The sequence below is a fragment of the Macrotis lagotis genome, chromosome 3, assembly GCF_037893015.1.
Source record: "Macrotis lagotis isolate mMagLag1 chromosome 3, bilby.v1.9.chrom.fasta, whole genome shotgun sequence".
In the NCBI taxonomy this organism is placed as follows: Eukaryota; Metazoa; Chordata; class Mammalia; order Peramelemorphia; family Peramelidae; genus Macrotis; species Macrotis lagotis.
The window spans coordinates 95,312,939-95,334,527 of record NC_133660.1 but is presented as its reverse complement, the minus strand read 5'-3'; the positions used below and the strand labels follow the sequence as shown (position 1 = coordinate 95,334,527).

The window sequence follows — 21,589 nt, the reverse complement described above, 5'->3', positions numbered from 1 at the left end:
CAATTTTCCAATTTTCATTTTTCTTTGAGGCTTTGCATGTAAGCTGTTTCAACACTGTTGTTTTATTCTGAGTTCGTGTTTTGCTCTTACATGTCACTGCAGCAACTTTCTATGGTTAGGTACTTTGGCTGTTGTTTCCTCATTATTTCAGTCAATTTTTTGATTTTTGCCTTTACAATAACATTGGACTCTGCTTCTCTTCTTTTTGCTGATGTTTTTAGAGCTAGTTCTAGTGCTTTGTAAGTTTTTAGTTCTTCCAGAGTGGTATGATATAGACACTCCCTCTTGGCCTGGGCTTTGGGCCAGGAGTAACTGAAGTTTTCACTCTTTTCTACTCATCCATAGTCAAAATGTTGATCAATAGCAGAGTTGGTTTTGAACCTAATTCTTACTATGAATCCTCTATGTCATGTAATTCTCTTTCTAATGAGACATTTGATCAATAGAATTTCTAATGAAGAAACTAGATAAAAATACAGCAAGTGTAATACTCATTTTTTTTCAAGATATGAAATACAGATCTATAGGACCTGTTGATTTTGCAGAAAATAATGACATCTTTATATGAGATAGTTTTTGTTGTTGTTATTTTTGTTTGTTGTTTGTTTTGTTTTTGTAAGTCAGTGGGGTTAAGTGACTTGCCCAAGATCATACATTAAACATCTGAAGCAAAATTTGAACTCAGATGCTCCTGACTCCAGGTCTGGTGCTCTATCCTACCAACTAGCAGCCGCCAAATAAGTGAGAAAATATATTGATTTCCTCTGTAAAATATAAGATAAAGTGTTGGGACTTGGATTTCATTGGCATAGAGTTATGAATTCATTACTCTATATTAATAGGGATAGGCATTTTTTTTTCTATAACTTAGAGTAACAGAGGATTTCTCAGAACCTTAATAGATTAAGTGATTAGTCCAAAATCATACAGTCAACCTCTGTTTTAGGTAGAACTTGAAACCATGCCTTCCTATCTTTGTAACATTTCTCTATCTCCTAAGCAACACTACCTCTCTCTCTAAATATATTACTTTGGTTTGATAAACTTATTGACTTATTATAATTTAAAATCCACATTTTCCTTCCATTTACCTAATTTAGACTTTTCAAAGCTGAATTATATGGCACCTGTGTCTTTCTTGGACAAGAGAAAATAAATACTGCTGTTCAGTTAATTTCAGTTTTGTTTCACTTTTCCTGACACCAATTGGATTTTTCTAGGCAAATCATTTCCTAGCTCATTTTAAAGATGAGAAAACTAAGGTAAACAGAATTAAGGGTTTGTTTAGGAACATACAACTAGTAATTGTCTAAGGTCAGGTTTGAACTTAGGAAGATGAGTCTTTCTGAGTCTAGGCCCCTTACCTTATTCCACTGAATCACTTATCTTCCCCAAGAGAAAACAAATTAGAAAAACTATAATGTTTTTGGATAATTATCCAATCACATTTTTCATACTAATCCTCTATGAAAGTCAAATAATTCATGGCATCATTGACTAGGCAGAGGATGATTAGAGATTTAGATGTCTTTTTCCTTTTTATTATGATACAAGAAAAAAATATTCTTGGCATTATGTGTATATGATTGATGCCTAATACTTCAACCCACTGCCAATGAGCTATCTAGAGGTGACGGTAATCCATGATCCAGTTTTTGGTAGGCAGTTAATTACAATGTATCTGCCTTAGAAGCATAAATTTGCAAATCTCATCAAAAAGCTTGACAATATAAAAGAAGAAATATAGATGGTAAGAAGAAAACCTGAAATACATCTTGCCAACTCAAGGAATTTCTTCTGCATACTTGGATCTATTTGAAAGACAAACGTTTGTTTCACCTCCAGGATTAAGTGATGTTCTTCACACAGAGAAGCACAGAAATGATTTTGAGCTAAAATCCAGTTATTATACTTTCCCTTTACTATTCTCTTAGGACTTCTCTGATTCCTTTAGCTTCTTGGGAGATTCTGAAACTTAACTAATGATGCAGTCATCCCTTGACATTCATGGTTTTGGTTGGTCAAAGATAATTAAGTGAGTGATTTGAAGATACAGTACAGATATAAAGAGAATTTTAAAAAGTAACTCATAAATAATATATATTATTAATCTATTTTTATCATTTACTATTAGAGGTATACAGACAGGGATAGCTAGGTGGCATAGGCAGATAGAGCACTGGCCCTGGAGTCAAGAGAACCTGAGTTCAAATCTAGCTTTAATAATTGCCTAGTTGTGTGATCTTGAGCAAGTCACTTTAACCCCATGGCCTTGCAAAAACAAAAATAAATAAGTATACATACATACATACATACATACATACTTTTTTTATGAACAGTGGAATTTTATTAAAAATTTCAGTGTCCCTAAGAATTATGGCTATGTACACTGTCTCTCTAACATTTAGACTTCTCTGTATTCTCTGCTTTTTGGCATTTTGTAGACTAAAATCCATGACGAAACTGTGAAGACTCTGCTTAGTATGTGAGAGACCATTCTCTCTCCTGAAGAAACTACAGCTCTTTTTTTATTAATATAGGTGCTGAGTGTTGTCTTTACTTATTTTGTTTGTTAAATAGATATGGTTAGAATTGTTGAAAATAATAATTTGGGGTTGGTTCTAGAATTATTTTCAGGGGTCCTGTGTATCTTAACTTTCAAATGATGAGGAAAGACTGTGTTTAACTATGAAATGCAAATTTTGATTAATGGCATCTGTTCACCTCTTTAATTGTGCTCTCCCAATTCTTTGCCTGCTTCTACCATGCTGTCATTGGGGAAAAAAAAAACAGGTTCAAATCCTACTCTGATATTTACTATGTGTGACCAGTTACTCTCTATAAACAAGAGTATTCTCATCTTTAACATTGGGATAATAATGCTTGGAATACCTATTACCACATGTTTGCTAGGAGGCTCAAAAGAGATATGAAGATAAAACTTTGCAAACTTCATCTAGAAATATCTATCAAATACTGTTGTGTATTCTTTATTGAATCTTAGAGTGTCTTACTCAATTTTATACAATTTATTAAAAGATTCAATAAAGCAAATATTTTCAGGACAGAAGACAAAAAATTCTCTACATAAATTCATATTAATGAAGTGATACTCCTCTTTAGTCATTAGGGATCACTGTGTAGACTATTCAGCAGTTTTTAAATATTAGTGTCATACTTTTGTATACATACACATGAAAAACATACATACCCACATATATTTAATATGCATGCTACTTATATTTCATGTTCTCCTCTTCATCTATGAAGCAAAGGAACAACTGCAAAATTTATACCATTACTTTATTGTTTTTTATCTTCTTTGCAAAAATATACCTATAGTTCAAAATTTCACTCTTAACAACTCAAGCAATTAGTTTGTCAGTTTCAAATATAAATTCCTTGATAGAATGTTCTATTACATATTTTATTCATGTTTGATTAGTCTTCCTCAGTTCAGATAATGATAGATTTACATCTAGCTAGGTCATGAACTTTCTATTTTATAGATGAAAACTGAGTCCCTGAATGGTTTAGAGATCTCCCCAGCATAAAAGAAAAAATAAATGACAGCTACATTATTTGAACTCATATCCTTGACCTTCAACTCCAATACTCTAAATACAATTTGAAACCATCTTAAAGTTTATTAACATGGATTCTCGAACTCTTCATAAAAATTCATTGGAACAGAAAATGTAATACTTTATGGGGTAAGTCGATTTGAATGAGATTCATTCCTTTATGAGGCGACAAATTTGAAAAATTGGACTTGTCATTTATAAATGGCATGAATGATCCCTTTTAAAATAAACACTTTATTTAACTAAAAAGGAATTCCTGTGGAAATGAGAAGGTAACAAGAAAGTTATTCAATTATCTTAAAATGTCTTTTGCAACTTTGTCTGGTAGATGAAAGCAAAAAATGTAATGAGTTGGATTCTCCCAGGCATTTTAGGAGGGGTATAAACTTTTTCAGTTCACTGGGTATCATTAAGTAAACTAGGTCCTCATGAATAAATGGTTTGTAAGAGGTAATGCTAATGTGACTAGTAAAGTACTTACATAAAGCACACTGAGAAGATATTGCTGATGTTGTTTTATGAACAATTGGTTAATAGAACCAAAGTGGTTATACAATGTTGAAATATTTTATGAAAAACATCTTTATCTATTTGTATAGAAAAAGAATTCAGACTTGTCAACATAGTAAAATACCTGAACCTCTTTTGAAATATTAAAGTATTAAGGGTGACCACAAATATAAGGACTATATATCATTTCTATATTTAGTTCTGACATTCCTTTCAATATTACCTGTCAATAGCACTCACTGAAATAAGCATGTAGCTTGAGAGAATTATAAAAATACCCCCCCCAAACATCTGGAATAGAAATCCATTACAGTGGATTGTCTGTGTGATTTAAGGGTTTTGACTAATGTAAATCGCCTCTCTAAACATCACTGAAGCAATATTGATTCCTTTATGTATAATCATTGCTTCACTAATCATAATGCCATTATTAATACTGTATGGAAGAGAGATGATCTTGTAAAATTGTAATATATTCAAATGACTTTTACAATTTATTGGTTTTCTATGGTTCGGCATAAGTTTGAGTAGCATTAACAGTTTTCTGTGCTTTGAATGTGCTTTTAGCAGCCAAGGAAATTTGCATGATATAAAAGCACAAGAACAATAGTAGATGTATCATTGAAGATCTTTTCAAATGTTCTTTTTATGAAAACTCTGGAATGAGATTTAATGGATATTCAGAGCATTGTCTAGTTGGTTTCCTATGATACCATTAGAAAACCTTTCATATTTCCTTTTATCTCAGCATGAATCTCAGTGCTCAGATTCTTTAATTTAACTATGCACATCGACTTATTTTTCTCATTTGTTACCCATCAATCCACAAATATATGTTAAGTCCTTAGAAGGTGCCAGTCGTCAGTGATTCCGAAGATAAAACTGAACCAAGTATATATTCTTCCAGTCTTTCTATTGATAACTTCATTACCTAGAATAGTGTTTGGTAAACCACAGGTACTTAATAACTGCTTTGGTCTATTGAAAAATTGATGCCCTCAAGGCAATTGCATTTTATTGGATAGTACAACATGATGGAATATAAGTAGGTACAGAATCTATGGAAAGTAAATAGATAAAATTTTGAGAAGTGGCACACTGAAGGTTCTGTAATTAGTGAATCTGAAAGATGTGCAGGCACCCTAAAGGTCTTATTGGAGAACTTTAGAATTATTGCAGATCATGGGACACACTGATCCAGGCTCACCCAACATGGCACGCTCTCATCAGTGAGGGTACTGTGCTCTACAAAGGAGGTAGAATTGAAGCAACTCAAAGAAAATGGGATATATGTATATATATATATATATATATATATATATATATGTATATATATATATATACATATATATATATATACATATATATATATATATATATATATATATATATATATATATATATATATATATATATATATATGTAAGTTTAGTGTACCCACCCCAGGTTTTCACAAGGACTATTTGTGCCCCCACTGTGGTGGAAGATTCTGAATTTGTATTGGTCTAATCAGCTACAGATGGACATGCTATCATTTGTCTCAAACATAGTGAAATCATTTTGGTCTTCTTTGACAATGAAGGACAAGAACCAGAAAAGGAAAGGAAACCTTGTCAGTTCATGTTTTCTGTGCGTATGTGTGTGTGTCCACTAAAGTGGTCAGCATGAAGCATGAACACAATTCCTTCACTTGTGTAGTGAGCCCGGTTCTTTTATGAGATTTCCTTTTGGTAAATATTCCACTAGCCCCCAGCATAACTCCCACCACCAAAAAAGGCCTATCATGGAAACATTACAAGCAGCCATTCATTTTAAAGCCAATGAGTGCAAATAACTTTATGGAGAACGTTGTGGTTCACTCAGCTCATTTAATAGGATAACAAAATAGAGCATTATAACTCCACAGCATAGTAATAAAAAGTATTTATATATACTGTGGGCAAAACAGAAAGAGAATTAATTTTAATGATTTTATTTAAAAAATAGGTCTCATCTCTCTGAGCTTCTTGGGGGATAGGGGTTCTTAATGGAAAACATAATGAAATACATTAATAAAAATATCAATTATTATTTTTCTACCTACTTAGCATTTCCTACATTTCCTGCAAACTTATTTTCTCCTGTGAAACTGTTTATTACTTTTTTCAATATAGGTCAAAGACTAAAGAATGAAATGACCAACAGCCAATGAAACTTACTGCACACTGAAATCTTTATATAGCCATGAACCAGTTGAAGGTGCAGATGATGGTTAAACATTTGCACCTGGAAGTTAAGCTCATCCCTTACCTTGTTGTCTCTGGAAGCAATAGCACCACTCGTTGTTTGATATCAGACTGTCTTTGTATGTGTCACACGAATTGAAGAACGCTTTGGTGCATTGTTCATTCTTATCTAGGTAAATACTGCTGAGTTCTGACTGGTCCAATAGGAGGTCATAGTTTGTATCAAGTCGATTAAACATCCAACCAAGGGAATCCTTGCAAATGGGCAAAATGCTGGTATCAAATCCTGGAGAGGAAAGAGACAGAGTGATCAGGGTTCACTATAGCCAAAGAAAAACTATTGTTCAGACTAATAATTTAAAAAGTTTTTCAATAGACAGTATACAGCTGAAACTTTCTGGTTTCGAAGCCAGTTGAGAATCATCATGGCTCAGGAATACAGAATTACACATGTCTATATGTACGCATAAATACATATGCATATATATGAATGTGACATTTATGTGTCTGAGGCTCTCTAGACGCAGTAAGTATACCATATCACCCCTCTCATGCACACAGATAAAATGAGAGGCAGCATGTTATACTACTAAAGAGCTGGGGTTGAAGGAAAAGGAGATGAATTCAAGGTCTGCCAATGAAACAATGGTTGTGTGATCATAGATAAGATCAGTGTCTACAAACACGCACACATGTGTATATGTGTGTGTGAGCATACACCTGTGTATGTGTTCCTATACATCTACATATCCCTATATAGTTATAGATATTCAGTTTATATAATACATTTCCTATTTTTAAAAAGTTTTGACACCTCTATGTTTAAATGTTTTAAAATTTTTATTGATTTTATTTTGAATTTATGGAATACAACATGTAACATTTTGGAAATAAAATATTCTTTTCATTTATTCTAATTCCTCATTGTCCACTACATGAGTTTCTGAAAATGAGTAATCTGCAACATGTTAAGTAAAATCCAAATTTCTGGTAGGTTTATAACAATGCAGTTTACCTCATTTTATTTTCTTCTCCCCAGAGACAGAATTATTTTGAGTATGTTAAGTTTTTAAAATCTCCTGTGTCTTTTAAATTTTTACCACTACAAAACATTTTATGTACCATATTCCTCTTGGGGATTAGGCAATAACAATAACAGTTCATCTAGATGCAAAATTGATTTTTCTCAAGTGCTTCTCTGACAGTGTCATTTCCTACAGAAACTATTTTCTCCAGAATAAAACATAAATGTTTCTGATATTTACCCTCCATAATTGAATTCTATCTTGTATTTCTGGACTTATCTTAGACTTGTTCTATCATAGATGCTCATACTCCAACAAATTTGGCTGACTTGTCCTTCCCTGAAAACAGCATCCCATATTCTACCTCCATGTCTTTGTAGAGCCTGCTCCTTTATGTTGAAAATTCTCTGTCTCTGTCTATCTCTCTCATTCACTCACACCATATACTACAAAACAGCCTTTCTTGATCTCATCAGTTGCTAGAACTCTCTTTTTAGTCTGAAGTTATTTTCCATATATTTTTCATATGCTTTAAATATGCATTTCTAGGTTCATAAAGCTTTTCATTTTGGCAGCCCTTGAGGATATGGCATTTATTTATTTGTTTGTTTGTTTGTTTATTTATTTATCTATCATCATAATCATGCTCCTTAGTATAGTGCCTAACACTGGAAATACCAAAAGTTAGTAAACTTAAATTTAATTAAATTGATTATGGCTAAAAAGATATGAGTGATTTTCATTGGGTGACATATTTTAGGTCCTAGTTCTGTTTCTTTTACTCTCTATATTTAATTCTTTTGAGTTTAAGTCTCTCTACCCTCCATTCTTGGCATTTGGCCCATATTTCATGCTGCCTTGTTCTAAAATAATGAAACCTTCCACAATCTACTAATATTTAATTCGTGGAGCAAGGTGGCATAGAGGTGTACATAGGAGGTTCCAAGAGGTTTTTATAAATTTATGCATGTATGTATGTATGTATGTTTGTTTGTTAGCATGTAAATGTGTATAAAGGTATGTATGGATGAATGAATGAATGGATGGATGGTTGGAAGGATGGATTGATAGATGTATATCAGCAGAATATAAACTCTGATAAATTTATGGAGTTTTCACTATGGGCCCAGTGATGGACTGTATCTCAGTTACTTGAGGACTTGCCTAAGTTAAATTCCAGTGACTTCTCACCAAGTTGGTCACAGAGTGAGACATTTATTAGAAACAGCTATCCTTGGAGACTTATCTGAAAATATCCATCCTTGGGCAGTTAGGTAGTACAGTAGAGCATCAGCCCTGGAGTCAGGAGGACCCGAGTTCAAATACGAATTTAGATACTTAATAATTGCCTAACTGTGTGATCATGGGTAAGTCACTTAATCACATTGCCTTAAATAAATAAAATTTTTAAATGTACAAAACAAAGAAAATAAGCATCCTTGAAATACTGTGGTAACAATTCAGCTCTGTGTCACAAATAGGAACAGAAAAGGAAAAAATCATTGATATGTGAGAGTTTATGGATATCTAAAGGTTTAAAATTTTAATTTTTAATGTTTATAAAGTATTTTTCTTACAACAATCAGCAAATTAGGTGGTGCAGGTATTTTAAGTTTCATTTTTTCAAAGGAAGATTCTGGGGCTTGCAAAAAGCTGAGTTATTCTAGTGTTACATTCAAATGTATTAAGGATCAGATTCAAATGTACTAAGCAATTAGATTAATTTGCAATATCTTTTGTCCAGGTTCTTTATTAGTATCAGAAGTCATTTTCTCTCACTGGATAAGAAAAGCAACAAAATGGATTTTGATTCCCTTGGACATAATGATCTTGTTTCTCAGTTTCCAATGTCATATGTGTTTGCATGTATGCATGTGGGTATATAATACAAAGAGCTACTGCCATAAATATATATGTATATAAGTGTTTATATATAAAAATGAACATACACATATACATATGTGTGTGCTTTTCTTTCCCACTGTCTTCTCATAAAGCATAAAAGTAGATAGCAGTAAATAATGTTATATTAGATCCAGGGATATAAAATAGGGATGAATAATTATACTATGGTATGAGATTTTCATGAAATTATATATCAAAATAACTTAGAGGGTAATATAATGTAGGAGAATGGTCCTAATCAAGGAATGAAGGACATTTAGATATAGTTCCAAACTCTGCCAATCACTAGATTTTTTTTTTTTTAATTCAGGAAAAGACAACTTCTTTGCTCTTTCTTTCCATTATCTGCACAATGAGAACTTTTGCATTCTAAAGGACTCTTTCAACTCAGGTAGTCTATGATCTTATCAATGTATGATATGTATTGTACCATGTTCCACAAGAACAAATCAAAATGTCAAACTAGAAATATTGAAGGATGATTGACTTTGTTGACTTGAACTTCTTCATTTAAAACTATTATTTTGAAATTTTTTTTCATGAATTTCTTAAATATAAAGAATCTAACTAGCATTTTAAAATGAACTTCCATGTGTTAGCTTATGTCTTGGGTGCTTTTGATATTTCTGGGATGAGAACATTTTCCCAGTATCAAAGAATTTATTTACTAGGAGCCTGCTTTAGTTCAACACATGAATTTAATCAGGAAGCCTGAGTTCTATTTAAATCAAGGGATACTTTATTCATGGGACTTTGCATACAAGGAATTGAGTAGATAAGGATCACTCCACTTTTAGTGTTCAAGGGAAAGATGGGATCTGGATTTACCTAACAAAATATAGTCTTGTGATTTTTTTATTATTATTGTTCCTTGATATATTTGGCCTACTAATGCCACAATTTATTTTCAAATATTGAAGCTACCCTTCAGAAAAATCCACAGTTCAGTAATCTATCTTCTTACTTAACAAACATTTTGCCATTTAGACATTGAGCTAAAGGAACAAGGGTACCCTGGAGTTTTTGTTCCCTGAAGTCATACCAAAAATAACAGCCATTTTTTCCTTCATTTTTATACTTGTATTTTAATTTTCTTATTTTAAGTCTTCTCATACATAGAGAATTTTTAGTTTCCTATTAGTTTTGCTGCTATTTGTTTTTCTGGATGATGGAGGCAGATGCTTGGCATGGGCTGGGAGGCTGGTACTATAAATGATTCAATCATATATAATTTAAGTACTTAAAACAGTAGATTTTTTTGAAAAGGATAGACATTCTAGAAGGTTCACAGTTACTGCTGCTTGAATTTTAACTCTAATATGTAAATGATGCATGAATATTCTTATGGGCATAATTCATTATTCTGATTATGCAATGAGAGATAGTCATTTCCTACTTTCAGAGTTACAGACTATGAGTTTTTTTTAAACACAACACTGAATAAATACAAAACAGAACTTACAATAGAAAGCATACTGCTATATAATTATTCATCAAGTCCAATTATACTACTAAGAGACAACATTCTAGGTTCTGGGATTTTCTCTTCAAATCTTTAGAAAAATCAACTTTCAACAATGTCATTTTCATAATGAAACTAAAGGCAACATATGAAAAATATTATAGCAGCCCAGCATGATAAGGCTAACTAAATTTATTATTAATAATAATGGTGATAGCTCACAATCATATAGCAGTTTATCAGTTCCAGGCACAAAAATAGTACTTTACAGTTATCTCATGTGATTGTAACACCAATCCTATAAGGTAGGCATTTTTGCTATCCCTGTTTTATAGGTGAGGGAACTGAGGTAGATAGAGAAAAACTGACTTGTCTAAGGTCACCAAGCTTGTAAGTATCTGATGCCAGATTCAATTTTTCCTTTACCCAATTCAAACTCAAGACAACTTGTGGTTTCAATTGTGCTCCCTGTATTAAATGTTTAGCTGTTGATGTGGTTGAGTAATTTATCGATTCCTGAAAAAATATTTTCCCTTCGAGGAATAAAATCATGGAAGCTTCTCCTTTATACAAAATTCTGATTTTCTCCTCCTATTCTCTTTCATTTGCTATAATATAAAGTAGATAAGGTCAGGAAAAGTCAAGAAATTATTTTTCTCTCTTTCTCTTCACATTTTATATCAATCACTTATTTCTACCTGCAAATATCTTGTTTAGGCAACTATTAGTGTTTTAGCAATACCTGTATAAATCTTCCTTGGTTAAGGAAATGGATTGCCTCAGTCATTCATTTATGGCTCCTGGTGTCTGGCATCTCTTTTCCAGCTTTGTCTCCCCAATGTTAATTTTTTTCAGCTTCTCTTTCGATCCAATTTCTTAAGCATTTGATGAACTGTATAATTATTTTATTGTTCTGCTCATTTTCTATTTATAATTTCTCCTCTCCCCTCTCTTCCGGGCCTTCCTACCCTCCCTCTCTCCTATCTATGTGTTTGGATATATATATGTATGTATTTATGTATGTATATATTTACACACACACTTATATGTGTTACTTTGATTTAATTTTTCTAGATGATGGTCATTACCAGATATCTGACATTGGTTGGCCATATAATTTATTTTCTGAGTGGAGAAAGGTACCTATAGGAAAAAAGGATTAATAAGTATCTTATTTGACATAGAAAGAAGATGGAACTGGGATTTCTGCTAATTGTTTAGTTCTATTGCTACTCCTTAGTATACAATCTCAGGATTTAGAACTCAAGGACATGTTAAGAGAATAGAATTTGGAGAAAGAGAATCTGGGTTCAAATTCTAGTTCAACCTGTTACAAAGTACATGACACTGGACAAGTCATTTAACAGAATTCTCCAGGTTTCAATTTTCTAATCTGTAAAATGAACCAATTAGATTAGACAGTCTCTCATATTTCTTTTAGCTCTAAGGTTTTCTTTCTGATATTTTGATTTTGAAATAAATATTCTTATTTTTTCTTATTGTGTTTTAGGTATAAAATATTTTTTCACAAGTACAAGTTTATTACCCTCAATAGCTCTGGTGTGGGTCTAGACATGAACTTCCAAGAGTCAAGTCAGGTAGAAAAACATACCCAAACATGCAAGATTGGGAAGTGAAAATCTACAAAGTTTACTTTTGGAAACTCAGACTTTTTATAGCCAAAACTTATCTCCAGAATGACCAGTAAAAGGAGACCCAGTTTCACAATTTCCTAGGTAAATTTATAATATTCGTTCTTAGAAATCTGAATACTTCTCTATGAGAAAAACCTTTTACAACCACCTCCGGAGCCACAGATTATCCCAGGTCAAGGTTCACTGGTGAGCCAGCAGATCCATACAAAGAGCAATAATGCATACATATCTTTGATGAAAAAAATCACCAAGGATATGTGACTATCACTTCCAGGGACTGGCCCTCTACATAAGTTGCATAAGTTGGATTTTACATATACATATGTATATATATATATATATAGATATATATATAGATATATATGTATGTATTTATAGAATCTAAAATTAATAAATGAGGAATTGAGATTCAGAGATATCAAATGACTTATTCAAAATTCTTCAAATAGCAAATGGTAAAACCAACCTGACCCTTCTGCTTTTCATGATCTTTTACTGTTTCAAGATGTGTGACTGTTCAAATCATTGCAATTTTCTTCTATTACTAAGGGATTATACCAGATTATTTATAAAATTGCTTCCAAATCAAAAAATGCTATAATTCTGAGAGAATCTTTTATACTTGATACAGAGAACAAGATATTTCTAAATGGTCAATGATACAAACTTAATCCTAAGTTGTCACTTATACAAAAAATGCACAGATGAGAAAACTGTACTAATAGAGGTTAGCAATTTAAGTCTTGATGAGTTGCCTAGAGAAGTGGTGTCAAATTCAATGAATCATCTTGATACACATTTTGACTTAGAAAATAATAAACTATCATTATCTACATTGTATCACTTTTTTTTAATTTTTAATTTTTTTTGCAAGGCAAATGGGATTAAGTGGCTTGCCCAAGGCCACACAGGTAGGTAATTATTAAGTGTCTGAGACTGGATTTGAACCCAAGTACTCCTGACTCCAAGGTCGGTGCTTTATCCACTATGCCACCTAGCCATCCCTGTATCATGTTTTTATTTTTTAACTTTTGTTAAATATTATCTAATTATATGTTAATCTTTTTGGATAAGGACAGAATCATAAAGCAAGTTTGTGTCAGAGGCAAGTCTTGAACTCAAATCTTACTGCCACCAAGGTTAGTTCCTTATCCACTATATTATACCATTTCTTGCATAGCATTACAAAGAAATGAATATTTAGGAGTTGTGCCATTAAATATTTAATCCATTTCTCCCATAAGCAAATAAATGAAAAGCAAATTAGTAAAGTTTTGGAATCATATATTTCGAATAAATCATCATCCCCTGTTTTCCTTCTTGCTCTCTTACAAAGCAGCTGTTTTTCTGCCTATATTACCTGCATAATTGCCTAAGCTCTCCATTTTTCTTCTCCTATGTAGAAATAAACAGAGTAGATGAGCTGCAGTAAGTGGATCAATATATGTTTCATTTGGAAAGCTCAGGAAAACAAATATATTTGAGATTGTTAAGTATCTCTGTTTCTAATCATCGAAAACTCATTCATTAAACAACAATATACATTGTAGTAAAATAAGTTATGGAGAGAAGATAACTGTTTATCCTTTTTGGTTTCCAATATAAGTTAAAAACTAGATATTGAAAGTCATTGATTTGTGGGTAATTATTGTAGACATGCTTTCTTGAGTAGCTAATATTGCAAATGGCTTATATAAAGCAAATATATACTTTCCATTGAACTATAATAAGTTTTGGTCTATACCCTAAAATTAATAGTGTGTTGAAGCCTGAGGACCACCTTTGCAGATTCTGCATAGGGAATAGGACATATCATTAATAATCAAAATTCCCAATATAATTCCCAATTAGATTCAGCCTCAATTACTCTTCTAGAATCATGGGAGACAGTGAATTTGTCATAAAAATATATAAGAAAGACAGAGTATGTAGATTACTGATTTGTCTCTTGATGGATTGATAGTGTTAAACACACACAAAAAAAAGAAACAAGGAGAGACATCAGAAAGAGGGCCAGACCACAATAGACTTAGCCCTCCAAGAGTTTACAACTAATGGGGGATGAAATAAATATGCAAAAATACACATTTTAGGTGAAGGGAGGTACTAGGAGAAGGATCAGAAAAGGACTCATGGAGATTGAAAGTGAAGTAGGCTTTGAAAGAAAACTTCAAATTGCAAAATGCAGAGTTGAGAAGGAATTTCATTATAGGTATAAGGGAGAATCTATACAAAGGTACAAAAATGAGAGGGCTGATTGTCATGTGTGATGAAGAGCAAAAAAAGAACAGCTTTCTTGTGGGATGAAGTATATAAAGGGTATTTTGTGTAGGAAGCCTGGAAAGGGAGATTGGACATATAATAATAATAATTATTATTATAATTATAATTATAATTATATACAAAGTATTATTACATCAATCTCTCTCCTATCTACACAATAATGAGATAAAAAGAAATTATATAATATATAACTGTTAATGGGGGCAGAAGGTTAAGTTTATCAAATTGAAATTTTAATTTATTCATAATTGATGCTATATCACAACATTTATAAATGAGAAAATTAGATGAGAGAAGGATTATAAAAGTTGTCATGGGAGAAATATTATGCATTAAATATATACTAACTAAATGAGCTTAGACAAGTCATTTAAGCTGTCTTTGTTTTAGATTTCTCTTATGTAAAAGTAGAGGGTTGAACCTGAAGAGCTCCTCATGTTCCTTCTAGCTCTAAATCTGGGATTCAACAATGATTTGAACAGATGTGTTTATTAGAGGAAGTATGGAGTACTGATAGAAACACTAGGTTTGGAGGGAGGAAACTCAACTCAAATTTTGCTTCAGATACTCATTAGTTGGGTGACTTTAGGAGAATCACTTCAGCTTTATGATCCTCAATATTTTCAACAAAAAAAGCAAAATACCAATGTCTACAAAGGGAATAAATGTGCCCTATTACATAAAGAATCAATCTTAGAGTCAGTAAAACTGTATTTATGTTTTGCCTCCTATAATACTTTCTATATGAACACAAGCCAGTCTTCATCTCTCATTTCTGTTAAGCAACTCTAATATAATAAGCTAAAGATAGTTACTAATATGAATCATTGGAGGAATGTCCACACTCTATAGACATATATGTTGTATGTAACACAAAGAGGGAAAGAGCATATGTAAAATCACACATGGATATATGGAACACATATTATGTGAACATGGGCAAGTCATATAACCTAATTTGCTTCAGTTTCTAATATTTAAAAAGGAGTTGAAAAAGGAAATGGTAAACCACTTTAGAATCTTTGCCAAGAAAACCTGAAATGGGGTTCATGAAAAATCAAACATGACTAATATTAGAAAACAACAATATATGTATATATGTAATGAATTTCTATATGCATGCAATACCTATTTTAAAGAACTGTTTGGACAAAACTTGTTTTAAAAGCATTGTGTGTTATGTATAATTACCTTTTACTTATAAAATTTCTTTTTAATAATTTCTTTTTTCTCTGAAATCATATTATATCATAACATCTCTAAGAGTAGAGCCCCTAGTGTCCACACTTCTTTCTGTCAAGGGCCATTTGAATATTTGTCACTAGCAGTTCATACAAAATTATGAACTTATAAATTAATCTGCTATAATTGGTCAAACATGTAATTAATTCACCCTTAAGAAGCTCTTAGATTTATTGAATTTTTGGGACTCACAGCACCAGGCCAAATTTCTCGGGACTTATAAGACCCATGGGTCTCTGCTACATCTATGCACTCCTTAATCTAATCTCATGATTTTAATGTGTTTAATAATGTTTTATAATAAACAAGTTGAGAGTGTTTACAATAGGATATGAGTACCAATAAATCTAGTTACATCTTTGACTTCTGTAGCCCAAAAGGTATACTTCTCATTTATGCAAATCAATCTAAAGTTCCTCCTTAACCCTTCATCATACAATTTAGGTTCCTTTAAAGTCCAGCTCATTTGTTATCCCGATGTGTCATTGTCTTATCATTAACTCTCAAATATGAAACATTATTTAGCAAGAGGACAAAAGAAAGATTAGTGATAACGTAACATTTATTCAAGAGAAGGTAAAATTAGGAATAATCAAAGTGTGCCAGTACACCCAAAAACCTGGATCACACTCAAGCTGCAATCACACAATGTTTGTGGGGTGGATGAGCAATTCAAGTAGGAGTAACTCATAACTCTAAACTGACATCCTCTATATATCTATGGCCATTTTAGGGGACATTCTGTGCTACAAGTCAACTGCTCTAATCCTGGAGCCTTCAATTATCTCACTAAATGAAATTGTTCCTCTGCTTTTGAGACTGCTCTGCAGAAGTAAACGCTTGAGTAACAAGCCATGTTCTGTGGTCTGCTGAGATACCATGAATTACTCTGTCTTCAGTTTTAAGACTTATAACAGTCTCTCAGAAATTTTATGTGAAGCAAGCAGAAAAAAGGAAACAATTTAAATACAAAGGAAACAGACTCACACTGGACCCATCAATCCCTTTAAAGGATAGAACCAAGAGAACAATGTACACATTAATAGAAGCATTGTGGTATGAACAACCTTGACAGAAGCAGCTCCTCTCAGCGGTTCAGAGAGCTAGGACAACTGAATTAGGTCAGCTATGGACAATGCTATCCCCATTCAGAGGAAGAAAAACAAATCAAAATACATAAAAAACTCCTTCAGAATCTAAAGAACACTACAAAAATTATCTCATATATCTCTTTCCCTCGTAACAAAATAACTAATCTGTCAATATATTTATCATAAATATTTATGAACAATGCTGAGGGGAGGGGAGTGGGAATGTGCCTATTGATGAAAATAAATAAATAAAAATGTTTTTTATTTGAAAGACTACTTTTTTCTCATATTCTATATAATTGTATTTTCAAATTGCTCATTTTCTGTCCCTTTTAGGAAATAAATTGTCTAGAAAAGAAAGGAATATGAAGAGAACATGAAGAAAGCAAGGAATCTATGAAGTAGATGAGGGATTATATAACTGGTATGGAAGCGGCTGATGGAATGGTGTCTACAGGAAAGGTTAACTGGATTCAAACATAAATTGCAAGATAGAAGTAGGGTGAAAAATTCCTGGAAAGGAAAGAAAGAACATGTCAAATGTAAAAAAAATTGTATTTGATTTTAGTAAATAATAATAAATTATAAGTTTGTTGAGCAGAACAATGAAATCATCAGACCTTTAGTTTAGGACCATTACTTTGAGTGCTGAAAATGGAGTATTCATTGGAGAAGGGAGAGAATAGAGACAGTGAAAACAATTAAGAGACTATTGAAATAGTCTGGGTGAACGTCACTGGGCATTGAAAATATAGGGTTATGGCTAGAAAAAAATGTGGAGGTAAACTTGACAGTATTAGGCAACTGATTAAGTATGTGGGAGGAAGGAGATTGAAAAGGTCAAAAATGACATCAAAATTGCAAAGCTTTTTACAACACCAGTGAAGGTAGGAGGAATGAATATATAAGAAAAGATTATGAGTTTAGTTTTGGACATTTGGGACTTGAGACACCTATGGAATGTCCAGCAAACTGGTGCTGTGGGACTGATGCTCAGCAGAAAAAGTAGTGATTCATTCAACTGAGATCAATGTATACCATGGAAACAATGTAAAGACTAACAGAATGCCTTTGGTGGGGGTTGGGGGGAGGGGAGCAAGAATGGGGGAATAACTGTAAAACTAAAAATAAATAAAATATTTCTAAAAAATAAAAAGAGAAAAAGTAGTGATTTATAATGAGATCTAAGAATCAGCTACTCAAGATGATGACTTAACCCACACTGTTCTGTTCTATATCCATTCTTGTCCCTGAGCACTGAGCTACAATAACACTCCTCTCACCTCTATGTGGGGATTGTAAGATATATATTCCAGTGGATAGAATACCAGAAAGGAAATCATGTTCATAAGTTCAGCTCTAGATACAGACTCTTTACTACCTATGTGGCCAAAGACAAGTCAACTTATCTACCATGTTTGGCTCAGTTTCAAATCTGTAAAAATGATGTGGAGAAGGAAATGTGTAATTACTTCAGTATTTTTGCCAAGAAAACCCTAAATGGAATCACAAAGAAGGAAATGAAAAGGTTACTTAACCTTTTAAACCCTACTTTTTTACTAAAGAATGATTCCTTATTTCATAGCTTTGCTTTGTCCATTCAATGAATGCTTAGCCTTGGGATTTTTATCAAAAGTAATTGGTCAGTCAATGTAAGCTAGCAGTTGAGATTTAAACTGAGTCTTGAGGAGTCCAGTGAGGCAGAGTTGTGAGACAGAGTGGGAGAATCAGATTCCTATGTGCATGAAACAAGAATGTCAATGAAGCTGGATTGTAGAGTACATGGAGGAAAGAAAAGTATCAGAAAGAATAGTATCTCTTTACTGGAAGAGACCAGATTGTGAAGAGGAATTAAATGTCAAAAAGAGCAATATGTATTTGGTCTTAGAGCTCATGGAACAAAATATCAGTCTTCTGTACCTCCCCTTTTAGGGTGCACATAGATGATTCTCCTCTTTCTCTGACTCAAGAACACCCCTCTTCTCTCTAGAACAGCTGATTCCCAAATCAAAAATTCAGATTTACTCTTTTTTTGTTTTGGTTTTTATAAGACTTTGGGGTAATTTTTGTAGAATCTTAGAAAATCTGGTCAATAAAATTTTCACATCTAAAGGAGATGGGGTGCATAGGAAAATATTCATGTATATTGTTATTACTGTTATTCAGCATCATTATTATTTTTGGAATTGGCATTCAACAAAAGAATAGATAATTGGTCTCATGTCCTGATTCTCATTCATGCTGGTTGTATGACCTTGGATCAATCACTTAAATTCTTTTTTTCCCGCATGTTTTTCATTGCCAACCTTTAATAATAATCCTTTGGGTGGAGGTTTGTAGGGAATATGTTTGTTTCTGTGTATATATGTCTGTGTGTTTGTGTGTGTGTGTGTGTGTGTGTGTGTGTGTGTGTATCTCATTCACACCTCTTTCAAACTTTAGGATAAGAATAAAAGGGAATATGTGAGGAAAGGCAAGACAAAAGTCATCTTTCAATTTTCTTTTTTCTTTTAACTTTTTTTCTTAGTAAATCATCACTGAGGGGCAGCTTCTGGGCCCACAAGTTCATTCTCCTTAAAAGTCCCTGATAACTAATCCCTTAGAGGTCACTTATTAGAAATCATCAAGAGTTGTTTTTATCCACTTAACCAAATGTCATTGGGCTATACTGTGGAAAATAATAAGGTCATATACTTTAGGGAAAATATAAGCTAAGCAAACTGACCAGGAAAATTAAACTGATCAATCGTTCTTACAGTTCTAACTGATGACTGTGAATTCTCAAAATTGAATAGTAAACAGCAATTCCACACTTACAATTGCTGAAGACTATTTGTTTTAATCTCTACAACTTCTAAATAATGCTATGAGAGTAAACTGAAGTATTAGAGGAGTAAGAGTAGTTTAAGGGTATCTTTTAATCTCCTGATTCACAGATAATCTATGATACAAGTTCTAGGTCCCTCTACAGTATCTCAGTGACTGAAAAAATATGCACTCCAAATTCACTTTTCACATTCAAGTCAGGTCATAAAAGCTTCCTAGACACTAAAGCATGTATGCATAATCATAGAATCTCCAATGAGTTGCATATTCTTGGAAATCTGAAACTGTTTTGCCTAGAAGATTTAGAACTATTTTTGCTAAGGTCACTCTTGCCTGCAGGAAGTAAGCCAGGATTCAATAAATGTCAGCCTGTTTTCTAGATGAAATGCAATTAGGAAAGAAATCAAAGGAATATTTTTTTTTAAATCATGTGGAAAACAATTATTTTCTCATATAATTAGAAATACCTTATCTGTACTTATTTTATTAAGATAATGTTTAAAATATTATCAAACATTTATATTATTTTATTTTTACCTCTATCCACTGAAAAGGAAGGAAGGGCCCTTACATCATAAAATCAGTCAAGTAAAACCAGATTTCCACATCAGTCATTTCCATGAATGCATTTCTCATTCTGCATATAATTCCATCATTTCTGTGCTATAAGGTAAGCAACTTTTTCATCAGTCTTCTGAAATTATGGTTGATAATTTGATCTATTAGTATTCCTAGATCTTTCAGATTGTGTGGTTCAAATGAGCCAACTAGCATAAGTGTTATTTTCATTTTCTCCTCTAAAGAGGCCAAGTGAGATGGTGAAATTAAGTACTTCACTGAGTAAAAATCACCAGGATGCAGCCCCTGTCTCTCTGACTTTCATTCTCCTTATGGTCATGAGCAAGTTATATAATCAAATAAGGATAATATTCCTGTAAAATTACTTCACAGAGTTGTTAGGAAGATTAAATGAGATAATATATAAACGTGAAAAGAATTCCACTTTAGGTTATCATTTATCATTTAAACACATTCAATATGTGTGCATTACCCTAAGATAAAGATCTTTCTGTGGTTCTAAGTGCCTACATTCCCATACAAATAGACTTGTTTCATCCTGTGATCAAACTGCTCTTCAGAAGTTAGTGTGGTAGTCTTTCCTTGTTAAATTCTAAAATTTAATGAAATAGAAAAGAAAAAAGCATGAAAGTGGGGGGGGATAACAACTATATTTTATTACCAATAACCCAGTATTGGCTTTTCTTTCCAAATGAATAAAAATGAAAAATAATAACAAAAAGTAAAATTACTTGCAAAATCTTTTCAGGTAAATGTTTCATATAGCTTTGGCCCAAATTTCCTTTGAATTTGATCAGTGCATTTCTCTTTATATTAATTTGATGGATAACTGTTTTGGGTCTATTTAATTTACTTAATTAAGTTTTATTTTTTTGCAAATAAATATTTATTGTCTCCCTCTCCAATCTCCCCTTACTAAGAAAGAGACAGAGCAAAAAAATGAAACAATTATCAATGCTATTTTCCTGCCTCCACATAATGTATATATATATACACATATAATATATATATATATATATATATATATATATATATATATATATATGAAACATAGTTTTGTCATGAGTAGGTCTTCTTTTTCATGCTGTTTCTATCTCTTTAACAAATTTCTCTCAGTATTTGACTGTTAATTCTTTCTTATTAATATATACTACCCATAGAGTTAGTGACTTTTTGAAATATTCATTTTACTCATGCAATTT

General features: G+C 32.3%; 1 protein-coding gene across 1 annotated transcript in view; it reads right to left on the bottom strand.

Moving 5' to 3' along the window:
* The window catches only part of SPOCK3 (SPARC (osteonectin), cwcv and kazal like domains proteoglycan 3), a 740,694-nt gene that overhangs the window by 25,294 nt on the left and 693,811 nt on the right, over window positions 1-21,589 (bottom strand). Inside the window, exon 8 of the mRNA XM_074227415.1 lies at window positions 6,384-6,605. Within this exon, the coding sequence (XP_074083516.1) occupies window positions 6,384-6,605 (222 nt within the window). The remainder of the gene's footprint in view (window positions 1-6,383; window positions 6,606-21,589) is intronic.